Source organism: Heterodontus francisci, chromosome 17, assembly GCF_036365525.1.
Source record: "Heterodontus francisci isolate sHetFra1 chromosome 17, sHetFra1.hap1, whole genome shotgun sequence".
NCBI lineage: Eukaryota > Metazoa > Chordata > Chondrichthyes > Heterodontiformes > Heterodontidae > Heterodontus > Heterodontus francisci.
Window position 1 is genome coordinate 68,064,741 of NC_090387.1, and position 12,517 is coordinate 68,077,257.

General features: G+C 42.4%; 1 protein-coding gene across 7 annotated transcripts in view; it reads right to left on the reverse strand.

Moving 5' to 3' along the window:
• Window positions 1-12,517, reverse strand: part of cpne2 (copine II) — a 341,237-nt gene that overhangs the window by 229,134 nt on the left and 99,586 nt on the right. For all 7 annotated transcript variants that reach the window (XM_068049588.1, XM_068049587.1, XM_068049584.1 and 4 more), the window contains 2 exons: window positions 10,431-10,517; window positions 10,103-10,162 (listed from right to left, as the gene is read on the reverse strand). In XM_068049588.1, the coding sequence (XP_067905689.1) occupies window positions 10,103-10,162; window positions 10,431-10,517 (147 nt within the window). The remainder of the gene's footprint in view (window positions 1-10,102; window positions 10,163-10,430; window positions 10,518-12,517) is intronic.

Genomic DNA, 12,517 nt, shown 5'->3' on the forward strand with positions numbered 1-12,517 from the left:
CCTAATTCTTGTGTTCTTGTGTTGGAGAGGGAGGGAAGTACTGTGAATGTTTTTGGCTGTGTGACGTTCTGAGGTCCTGAAAGGTGCTATATGAATAGAAATTCTTTCTTTCTTTTCAGAGGTTCCATTTCAATTTGGTCTGAAAAAGGGAAATGCCATTTTTTTTTCTGTCAGGTATGGTTCTTTCCCAAGATGGAGATGAGATGTTTAATGGAGAAACTCAGCATTCGCAACAGACCTCTGACACACTGTTCAATAGTTGAAACATCAGACATTTTCCAGTCTCCAGGAAATGAGGCCAGAAACCTAAGCATGGCCAGAGTTGGCTGACAGACTAGAGCAGAAAAGATACATTCCATCATTTGACTCCACTCCAAATTCCAATTTAGATTAGCCTCTAATTCTGATTGCAGATGAATTAGCAGGTTCCACAGAAACTGGAATTCATTGCTGTGTCCAATAAATGAGGGAACAGATTATTTGCAAAGGTACCAAATGATTCCCATTACAAAAATTGGTCCAAATTTACTACTTACTGACAGCATTATTAAAAATCTGTAATTCACAGACTCTCAGCTTGCCATAATTTGGTTGTTTTGTCACTTGATTATACATCTCAGATAGGGCTCTCCCTCCCCTACCTAGCTCTGTCACCCTCCACCACAAGTTAGGAAGTGTTTCTATTGGTGAGTGGGTCAATAACCAGCGCACACAGATTTAAGATAATAGTCAAAAGAACTAGAGGGGAGACGAGAATTTTTTGAACACAGCAAGTTCTCATGATCTGGAATGTGCTGCCTGAAAGGATTGTGAAAGCAGACTGAGTAGTAACTTTTCAAGTACATAGAGAATTGGATACATATCTGAAAAGGGATCAGTGACCTGGATCAGTGTCGATGCATGGGAAGTCCTTGCTGCTGACTGGAGTTCCTGGAGAATGGCAATCAGGAAGGGTGTGGAAAAAGCAGAGGACAAAAGAAACGACTCATTGGCGGAAAAAGAGAACCCGGTGGAAGAAAAAACATCGGCTGACCTTAGGCCAATAATATCCATTTTGCCGTGGAAGGGACTGCCACTCACGAGTCAGCCTCTACAGCCACAACAGGCAATGTTCAATTCAGAAGTGATACACACCCTGGGCAAAGTCCATCGACTTCAGAGAGGGACTGATGCCTACTACTCTACTCTGAAAAGGGAATATTTGCAGGGCTATGGGGAAAGAGCAGGGGGTGTGGGACCAATGTTCCCTCTAAGCTATGCAGATGCGCAGCTGTGCAGCAATCGGGAATGTGCCATGCAGGTCGCACACAAGCAACATCCCTTTAAGATGTACGCATGCACGGCCACATGTCAATCTTAAAGGGAACATGCAGCGCAACAAGCAGGCTGCACATAGCAAACAGAATTTAGAGGGAACATTGAGTGGGGCTACTTAAATAGTTCTTTCAAAGAGCCACTCAGGCTCTGTGCTGTGTGTTCTATGATTCTAAGTCCTAGCCAAAACTTCAGCCCCACTTGTGCATTCCTGACTTCCTTATCCCTACTTTTGGTAGCCGTGTCTTAGCCACCCAGAACCTCTCCCCACCTCTTTCTTCTTTAAGACATTCCTTAAAACCTACCTCTCTGACCAAACTTTTGGCCACCTGTCCTAATGTCTCTTTCTTTGACTTGGTGTTAAGTTTGTTGTCTGATTTCACTTCTGTAAAATGCCATGGGACATCTTACTATCTTAAAGGTGTGACATTACGGCAAGTTGTTGTTGAATGCTTCCCATAAGTGTGAATAGAGGTTGAGACTGGATGCAGACTAGTTAGTCACTTCTGGTTGAGAATCAGGCCCTGCAAGCTCATGGCCCAACCTTTCATATCACAATTCTTTGTGTGAATTCATAAGGAGATAAGAAATAGGATCAGGAGTAGACCACACGGTCCATCGAGCCTGCTCCGCTATTCAATATGATCATGGCTTATCCTGGCCTTCAACTCCCATTTCCGACCCATTCTCCATATTCCTTGATTCCCTGAGAGACCAAAAAAATCTGTCTATCTCAGCCTTAAATATATTCAACAATGGAGCATCTATAACCGTCTGGGGTAGAGAATTCTAAAGATTCACAACCTTTTGAGTGAAGAAATTTCTCCTCAACTCAGTCCTCAGTTATCGGCCCTTATTCTGAGACTATGCCCCCATGTTTTAGATCTTCCGAAGAGCGGGAACAATCAGTCAGTGTCTACTCTATCCAGCTCCTTCAGATTCTTGTATGTTTCAACCTCTCATTCTTCTAAATTTCAGAGAATACAGACCCAATTTACTCAGCCTCTCATCATAGGACAACCCTCTCATCCCAGTGACCAATTTAATGAATCTTCACTGTACCGCCTCCAATGCAGGTATAACCTTCCTTAAATATGGAGCCAAAACTGCACACAGTATTCCAGGTGTGGTCTCACGAAAGCCCTGTACAATTGTAGCAAGATTTATTTTTTCACATACTCAATGCCCTTGCAATAAAGACCAACATGCCACTTACCTTCCTAATTGCTTGCTGTACCTTCATGCTAACTTTCTGTCTTCCTTGTTCGAACACACCCAAGTCTCACTGAACATCAACAGTTAGAAGTTTCATGCCTTTTAAAAAATATTCTGCTCTTATATTCTTACTGCCAAAGTGAATAACCTCACACTTGCCCACATTATATTCCATCTGCCACCTTGTTGGCTATATCACTTTGCAGCCTCTTTGTGTCCTCCTCACAGCTTACATCTCCATCTATCTTTGTATCACCAGAAAACTTAGATTCATTACTCTCTTCTCTTCGTCTAAGTTATTAATATAGATTGTAAATAGCTGAGGCCCCAGCACTGACCCTTGCGGCACTCCACTAGTAGCAGACTGCCAACTTGAAAATGCTCCATTTATGCCCACTCTCTTCTTCCTACCTGTTAACTAATCCTCTAGCCATGCTAATATATTATCTCAACTCCATGAGCCCTTATCATGCTAAATTTGATGCAATTTCTCATTTCTACAAACTATCCTATGTCATGCAATTAGCAGAGATTGGAGGCAAGGACTGGAAGTGTCATTATACTTGTTCTGTTGTTACTGGAAGATCATTGCACGTTGCAATAGTGAGCTGGTGGGCTACACAGTGACCATGGCGAAGCTAGAGAAGGTGACCTGCTAATTAATAGACGCCATGGCCTCTGCTGAATTTGTAAAGGTGCATACAAGTTGAAAGGAAATGCAAGTTAATACTCAGAAACAGGCTAAGCAACAACCTCAATGAACTGTCACAATATTCATGCATTTCCCAAAGAATACAGGAACTCTTAGAATTGCTCACTTTACGATGTCATTAGAACCATGATTACACCATCTGTCAACAAACAACCTACTTGTGGCCACTTAGGCTCCCTGCCATGTATCTCATGGACCACGGATAACATTTAAATGTTCTCATCACTTTCAAATCTCTAAAGCTAGATACCAACAGGTATCTTACCACAATTAAGGCAACACATTCCTGCAGGATGTCCTGGAGCCTCCAGGAATTAAGGATTAATCTCCAGGACACAGCTGTGGATGATTTCCAGGAGAAATATCACAGGGGCATTAAAAAATTGCATGTTCTTTCCAGTATCTTTGAATATTTTCAATTATTAGTTGTAAAATTATTAGAAATGAGAAAATTGGCTGTTTGACAGACAGTCACGAATCATTCAATTGAGAAACAAAGCCTCTATTCACTTTACACTTGGTATGGAAAGGTGCTACATTGCAGGATGGGCATGTTAGGTGACCAATGGTAGGGAGATTGGAGCCAAGAGATCATATGATGAAACTTCCAGGAATATGTCCAAACAGAGTTGGCCATACAGAGTCTCAGGTAGATCCCAGCCAGTCAATTATGAAGATACAATCTCACAGATCCCTTATTTGCTCAACAGCCATAGTAAGGGCCAAGCTGTCAGGTGATCATTTAGCAATGAAGATAAACCTCGTAGTTTGTAGTCAGTAACAGCAAGTCACTGCTTTCCAGTTCGTTGAGGATTGTTGTCAGTGTTGTATGCCTGGTTTGTCCACTACCATTTTAGTATACTTGGTTGGTCTAGCTTAGGGAGATTACTGAGCCTTCAGTACTTTGAACATTAACTCTTTTATTACATTCTAACAATGTACAGCTTTACACCAGACTGTGTGACTCCTCTGAAGCCATGCTGCATCTCCCTCCAAGTCTCTCTCACATGTGATCTCTTACATCATCATGGTGGGAGGTGTTCCTTACACTGTCTCAACATTAACACTTTCAGACCCTTGCACTACATCTCCCCCAAGTCTTTATCCATATACATATTTATACATTCACATATTTGTTTTTTTACATACTACCCCATCTCCCTCCAAGTCTCTGATATCACAGATTCAATCTGCCAGGAGGCTTCACAACTCTTCCTGATCGTGTTGTTGTAAGATATGGAAGATTGAGAGTCTTCCTCTGAACTCTTGTTTCTTGAGACTTGGACGGCCTTCATTGAGGTTTGTAGTAGCCGGTCCTTTCTGAATTTCAGGTTCAACATCTGGTTCATCCAAATGTATGGCTGATAGATGTCTTCAATGAATAGAAATAAGATTCCTCCTGTTTCTTCTTATAGTACCCTCTGAAGTATGTACTAAATAAAATCGTTGTTGATTCTCATCTCTCTAGCCCTGGAAGAATTTTTTTTCGGGTAGGATGGGAAGTTGTGTTCTAAACTTCCTTCCCATCAACAGTTCTGATGGTGCTAATCCACATAGCAATGAAGTAGTTCTATAGTTCAGGAGTGCCATTTGAAAATCTTGATTTTTCTTTAACAGTGCTTTGATAGTTCTGACTCTTCTCTCAGCTTCTCCATTAGATTGTGAATATCTAAGGGAACTTGTAAGATCTATAAATCCAGAGTTTTCCTCAAAGTGCATAAAGTAGTCATTTTCAAATTGTGGTCCTTTATCGGAAACTATCTGGTCAGACCTACCACATGTTGCAAAGATTTCTTAGAACACTTGAATGACTGTCTTAGTTGTTGTTGTGTACAAACATTTCACCTTGATCCACCTTGAAAAGTAGTCGATGATAATCAGGTAGGATTTTTGCATTAAATAATGGAATAGATCCATCACCAGATGTTTCCATAGTCTGGTTGGAAATTAGATCGAGATAATGGGTTCCCTGTGATCCTGTCTGTGCACACATGGCAATTAGCAATCATTTCTTCTATATCTCTCTATATTCCCAGCCACCATACAGAGGCCTGAGCCCATGCTTTACATTTCGTTATACCCATATGGCCCTGGTGTATTTTCTCCAAGATGTCTAACTGGAGTGTGTCTGGAATTACCAGTCTCTAGTCATATACCAGCAAATCATCCACAGTGTTGTCTGTGTTTGAAAATTATTTTCATCCTCTTACCACTGGGACGCTGCTGTGGTCAACCTTGTGTGCAATATTGGTGGATATAGATGCATTCCTCATCTTGCATCTCAGCATGATGAATTTCTTGGAGCTTTTTTGAACTTGCCGGCCATTGTGATGCAGTGATCTGAGAATATGACGCAATTTCATTAATAAAGTTAACATCCTGTTGTGTAGGATGGTTGACAGCAGCTCAGAACAATGCACCTTCTGTCATTTGTTGCTTGCCCTGCATGTGTACCATTTGGTACATGAACCTCATTAACCTCAGCTGGAATCTCTGGATTCTCAGAAGCATCCTAGCGAGCTCCTTTTCATCAAGTAAGGAAACTAGGGATTTGTGGTCTGTCTCTATGACATCCTTTAAGCCAATAATATAACCTGAGAACTTCTCACAAGCCCACGTGACTGCGAGAGCTTCTTTCTCCATGACAGTGTACCTTGTCTGAGTCTCAGACAATGCTTGTGACTGGTCTTCGACATCCATCTGGCTGTTCTTGAAAAAGGACTGCCCCTAACCCTGTAGATGAGGCATCTGCTGCAATTGTGGTTGGTAGTGAGGGGTTATAATGCACTAAGATATCCGGCGAATTCAGCGTCTCCTTGATCCTTTGAAATACTTGCTCCTGATGTGCATTCCAACCCATGCTTCAGCTTTCCTTGATAGTTGTCGTAAAGGCTCAGTAACGTGTGCTAGATTGACCGTGCCAAGGAATCGTTGACAGAAGTAGTAATTGGGAATTCACTAATGGCTCTCGTCTTTTGCGGTTCTGCCATTATGTCACTGCTACTGACAATGCACCCTAAAAAACAAATAGACTTTTTCAAAAACTCACACTCATCATTAAGCGTTAGACCTTCATCTTGTAGACGATTCAAAACTGCTTTAACCCTCAGGTCATGTTCTTCAATGGACTCATCATGAACTAAGATGTTGTCCATATGGCATATTACTCCTTTAAGGCCCTGTCGAATGTTCAACATAGTTGTTTGAAATATTTCCGGTGCTGATGTTATACTGAATGGTAGATGATTCAAACAAAATCTTCCGAACGGAGTAATGAAGGTTGTCAATAACCTTGACTTCTCATCCAACGGGACTTGCCAAAAGCCACTATTCGTGTCAAGATTTGTGAACATGGTACTCTTGGATAACTTTGCTAAGTTTTCATCCGCTGAGGACATTGGATAAACTTCTCTTGCCATTGCCTTATTAAGTTGAGTTAAATCTACACAAATGCAAAGATTACTGTTAGGTTTAGTAATTGGAACCATTGCCGAACACCACTCTGTAGGTTCAGTGACAGGGGAAATAGCTCCCATCCTGGTCATTCCTTCCAACTGATGTTGGACTGGCTTCTTTAGTGGGTGTGATATCTTCCTTGGCGTGAAAAGACATACAGGTTTAGCGTCTTTTCTCAACATAATGTTGTATTCGGTCTTCAGTGTTCCTAGACCAGTAAATAATTTTGGAAATAAAAGCAAAATACTGCAGATGCTGGAAATCTGAAATAAAAACAGAAAGTGCTGGAAATACTCAGCAGGTCAGGCAGCATCTGTGGGGAGAGAAGCAGAGTTAACTTTTCAGGTTTGTGACCTTTCATCAGAACTAATAATTTTGGAAAGTCTTGTTGGAAGTTACTTCTGGATTCTTGTTGCTTAACTTCCACTTTTCTTATAAGTTGAAGGTCAATACAAGCTCTTCTACTTAAGAGAATAAATTCCTGATTCCTTTGAACATACAGTATTTCCATTATCTGCTTTCCCTTGTACTGGAGTGTTGCCTGTAGCTTTCCCTTGACTTTCAGTTCAACCCCCCCGGCCATGTAACTGAGTTTCTGTTGGTCGCAGGTAATGTGTTGATAACCATGGCTCGTTGTCAGATAAGACCATTATACTTGCTCCATTGTCCCGTTTAAAATTGCTGATATGTCCGTTGACATATATATCTCAAGACCAAAATGCCTGTTTCGGATTGTTGATCTCACCGAGGAAGTTTTCTGATTTCTCTCCTGATGGAGATTGTTCAATTTCATTAATAACTCTATGCTTGAAGACATTTTCTTTCCAACTTGTGGGAATAGAGATTTTACTTTGGCACATCTTCCCAGAATGGCCTATTTTCTTACAGTAGAAGTATTCAGCTTTGTTTGCAGGACACTGTTCACACCTGTGGGTGTTTTTGGCACCACAGCGCTGGCAGAGTTTCATGGGATCTTGTACTCCCCCCACCACCCCCCACCCCCAGTGTACCTTCTTTTACAGCCCTGTGTTTAAGGAACTGTACAATCACTGAAGGTTTCCTGAACCAAGGTCTTTCTTCACCTCTCAGGATTGCTCTGTTCTTCTTCCAGACCTCTGCTTGTCTCACCAGATGAATTGCTTGGTCTAGGGTGAGGTCTTCCTTAGACGGCAATAAATCTGATAGGGATTTATCAGCAATATCGACTACACTGCAGTCTCTTATTAATTCTACCTTTAGGTATCCATATTCACATCCTCTAGCTGGTCTGTAAAAGCCGTTAATAAAAGCATCAACTATTTCACCTGGTTTCTGCACCTTTCTGTTAAATCTTCTCCTTTCCAGAATTTTATTGCTGCTCAGGTTGAAATAGCTATTCAAGGCTTTTAAAACTTCATCAAATTTATCTGATGTCTCATTAATGCCTTGTCATGCAATAACATTGTCTGCTATTGCTCCAATGGAATACAGCAATGTATTAACTTGCTCTGCTTCACACTGGCTGTCTAATTTGGAAGCAATTCTGTATCTCAAAATTTCTTTTGCCTGAGTGACCAATTTTAAGTTTGATTTGGGCCTTCCATGTGTCCAAACCTCTCCGGTATTGTGAATTTAAGATCCACGGCCTTCTATTTGGTTTATTTTCTCTTTTAAAATTATCCCTCCAGTATCGGAAGTTTCCCACAATTTTCAGCTTTATGCTGACTCCCGCTTTGGTCCCATCGTTTCTCCCTGTGAAATCTCGTCACTAGACTCTATTTATTTCCTTCTTTCTTCAAATGCTGTTTTGTAGCATTTTTGCTATATGTTTTACTCCCTTCACTTAAGAGTATTGAGTATTTGCAGCCTCTTTTTTTTCCACTCATGGTTGCCATGTATAATGGCACCGACCTCGTATCTGCCCTCACTAAAGGACTTTTGATTTTCCCAGTGCTGCCTGCCTAGTGCCATTAGAAACAAATATTTTACCCTCTTTCAGGGTTGCTCACCATATCCCCGATAGTTGCTTGGTTCACCGACTCGAATCCTGCGATCTCTGGACCAGATTTTCTTTTCACGGACTCCCCACCTCTGTGGTGCAGCCTGAATGTCTCTACAAGCCGATTCCCTGACTCTCCGTGCCTCCTTCATCCACGGAGCAGCTCTGGAGTTTTTTTTTAACGGCTTCTTCTCGAGTTCTGCAGTTTTGGTGCTTTTTTCAGGTCAGCCTTCTTCAAAGTATTTCTTCAAATTCTTCTGGGTGTTGCATGGTAAGAACCACCACTGTTCACCATCCCACCACTGTTCATCATGTTGTATGTTTGATTTGTCTGCTGCCACTTTAGTATACTTAGTTAGTCTAGCTTAGAAAGATTACTGAGTCTTCAATACCTTTAACATTAACTCTTATTACATTCTAACAATGTACAGCTTTACACCAGACTGTGTGACTCTGAAGGCACGCTGCATCTCCCTCCAAGGCTGGAATTTTGCATTGGGCGGGAGGGTCCACCCACCTGCCAAAAAATCGGTGGCAAGCTCGCCTCCGCCAGGCCTGGGGAGCCACGCTGGGAATTTTCTCTCCCCAGGCCCTTAGTTAGCTTGGGCAGGACTTCCACCTCCTTGAGGCAGGAAGTCCTGCCTAATGGAGCTGCCAGCCAATCAGTGAACCGGCAGCTCTTGGTCCCAGCAGTGCCACTGGGAGTGGTGGCCACTGCTGGGACTACACCCAGTCAACAGAAGCAAGGTAAAGGACAGCCCCAGAACAAAGGTAAGTTTTTGGGGCCTCGTTAGGCACAATTGGCCAGGCCCCAGTGAGGCGAGGTTTGGGGGTGGGGGTGCGGTGGGAGGAGGTGTTGTGCAGTGGGAGCAGTTGGGGCTTCGGGGGCAACCCTCCGTGGGGCACAGGGTGCCCGTTCAGGAGGGCCCCCCCCCCCAGCTGGGAGGAGGAAAACCTGGAAGTTTTCTTGGGGCCTTTGCCGTCCGGCTGCTGAGGGTAAAATACCAGTGGCGGCGGCAGGAGGCCCTTAAGTGGCAGTTAATTGGCCACTTAAGGACCTTGATTGGCCTGGACGGATGGGCCTTTTCTCGTCACTGCCGTGCCGCATAAAATTGCAGTGGGGGTGGGAAGGTATCGGGAATGGCTCCCCCCCACCTCCCACTCAATTTTATGGCACACCACCCCTCCGCCACCAGCCCCCTCGTTGGGGGGCCGTACAATTCTGGCCCAAGTCTCTCTCATATGTGATCTCTTACATCATCATGGTGGGAGGTATTCCTTACACTGTCTCAACATTAACCCTTTCAGACCCTTATACTACAGTCAGGATCTGACTGAGGTTGACACATATATTTTCCTGTAATTGTCCATCTATTGACAAAAATTCATGAGGGAATGTCAAGGAAGATTGTGAAACTTCTACTTACAGTGAACATCAGCTGGCAACCACCAAGGATATAATCCAGGAAGGAATAATCTCTGGTTACCTGAAGCAAATGAAGCCATAACTGTCAACATTTTGTTTGGCCCTGTTTACATATTTTAAAATAATTTACCTGCGGTACACATAATGAGTTAATTTACACATTATAATCACAGGTCACGCTATTCCAGGCAATCTTCACATATCATTTACATAATTAGTGTGCTAAAAGCTGTTCAAATCTTATTAAAATAGACAGTTAGTTGCTAACCTCCTCATGGCAATTACATTTTGAACAAAAGGGTTGCATTTTAATGACAGAAAACCTTTACCTTGCAGGATTTAATGACAATTATTCCAGAATTCTTGTAGTTCTTTTTCTTCTTTTGTTTCTTGGAATTAATACATTCAAATTCGACCTGTGAAGAGGAGAGGGGAGTTTCTTTTGAAAGATTTGAAGATTTACCTCTTAAAGGACATTCTGGCATCATTTCTTTTCCAAAGTGGAAATAATGGATTTCTTTTTTATCAAGAACAGGCCACATGAGGATTTAGGTGGCACATTCAGTTACAACACTTTTGTCACTGGAATCCAGAGGACTACCATCCTCCCCCTCCATTCTACAACATGCATCCCCTGTCAGCTGATAGGAAGCAGCAAACAGATGGTAGTCATGGAAATATCTGTGTCCCACAACATCTCATCCCATTAGAGGAGAAAGCAAGACAAGGATTAAAAACAGAAGGTAAAATTACAGGAACATGGCAGCAGGAATGTAGCTACTGTGAGCTGGTAGCAGTTTTGCACTTCTTTGTACTTTTAAGAGTAAAGAACTAATGATAAATTTATTAGAAAAAATAACATTGGTTAGTCCATAGTTAGAGAGCACTGTGTGTAGTGGGTGCCCCATTAAAGAAAGGACATTAAAGCCACAGAGAGGGTATAGGGCAGAATGATGCCAGGGATGAGAAACCATAGTCACAAAGATAGAGTTGAGCTACTGAGAGTACATCTGTTGGAGTAAAGAAAGCTAAGAGGAGAAATTGTAAAGCATTTTGATTCAGTGAATAGGGAAAAACTATTTCCTCTGGTTGGGGAGAGTCATCAGTAAGGAGTCATCAATTTAAATCTGCCAGTAGGAGAGTGAGGAGAGAGGTTCTTTAGGCAGGTTATTGGAGGATGGAATGCTTTGCCACAGGGAGAAGTTGAGGCAGAGACAATTGCATCTTTTGAAGGGAAAATCAGATAAATATTTGAAGCCGAGAAAGATACAGGGCTCTGGAGACAGTGCAGGGCATAGGGATTAGTTTTGGATTGCTCTAGCACAAAACCGGCACAGACACGATGAGCCACATGACCCCCTCCTGTGCTTTAAATGTCGATGGCTCTGTGATGGTTTGAGGCCAAAGATGTAGCTTCTGGTCTGTGGATGTATATTGTGTAAACAGATTCACCAATATGCAACTTCTGCAACAAACACTCTGCCATTATTTTAATACTGTGAACAAAATATTATTTCACTGCTCATAGGGTGATCTTCTCTGGGGTAACCATGATGGGGTTTAGAGAACAATCTTGCTAAACATCTCTGTTCTGTTTACCAGTGAAAATACAGTCCTCTCTGTGACACTCCACTTTAACTCTCCCTTTCCACTCCCACACTGGCTTCTCCAACTTTGGCCTACTACACTATTGGTCCAACTAAGCTCAGCGCTGGCTTTAGAACATTATCTTACCTTTCCCCTGTGCACCCTGTAAGGACCATTAACTTTAATAACCTTAGCTTGCTGTTCCTTCTAATCAGGGGCTGGGGTAGTTCGTAATGGAACAGGCAGGGGTGGGGGTGGCTGGCATTGGCATCTGGTGGAAGTGGGTGAGAGTCAGGTTGGCATTGCAGGTGTGAGCCCTTTCTTCAGATGTTGGTGTTCCTGATGAATGTTCCTATTTTCCATTTGTATTTTATTGCCCTGTGCAGTGTTTTATCCTGTTAATTGCCTCACTTTTATGATCTCCAACTGTTTTTGCTTCTATCCAGCTTTTCAAAAAAAAATCCAGCTTGAGCACTCTGCCCATTAGCTCTCTTCATCCTCTTCCATTGACTCAGTTACATTAAAGTACTCATTCATTTTTTAGAAATGATGGAAGAGCTACACACAAAGGACTAACCTGTCTCTCCCTCTCTCTTCGCAGCTGTCTGAGTCTGATGTGGATTTTTTGTTCTTTGTTTTAAAAATCATTTTGATTCAGATGGCCTCATTTGACTGCATGCAAAATAAAACCTTTAGAATCAGGCTGAACAGTGTCTATTACTAAGGCTGCTTCCAGCATTGGTGGCTCAGTCGTAACACTCTTGCATCGGAGTCAGTGGGTTTAAATCCCACTCCAGGGACTTGAGCACCAATTCTTGGCTGACACATC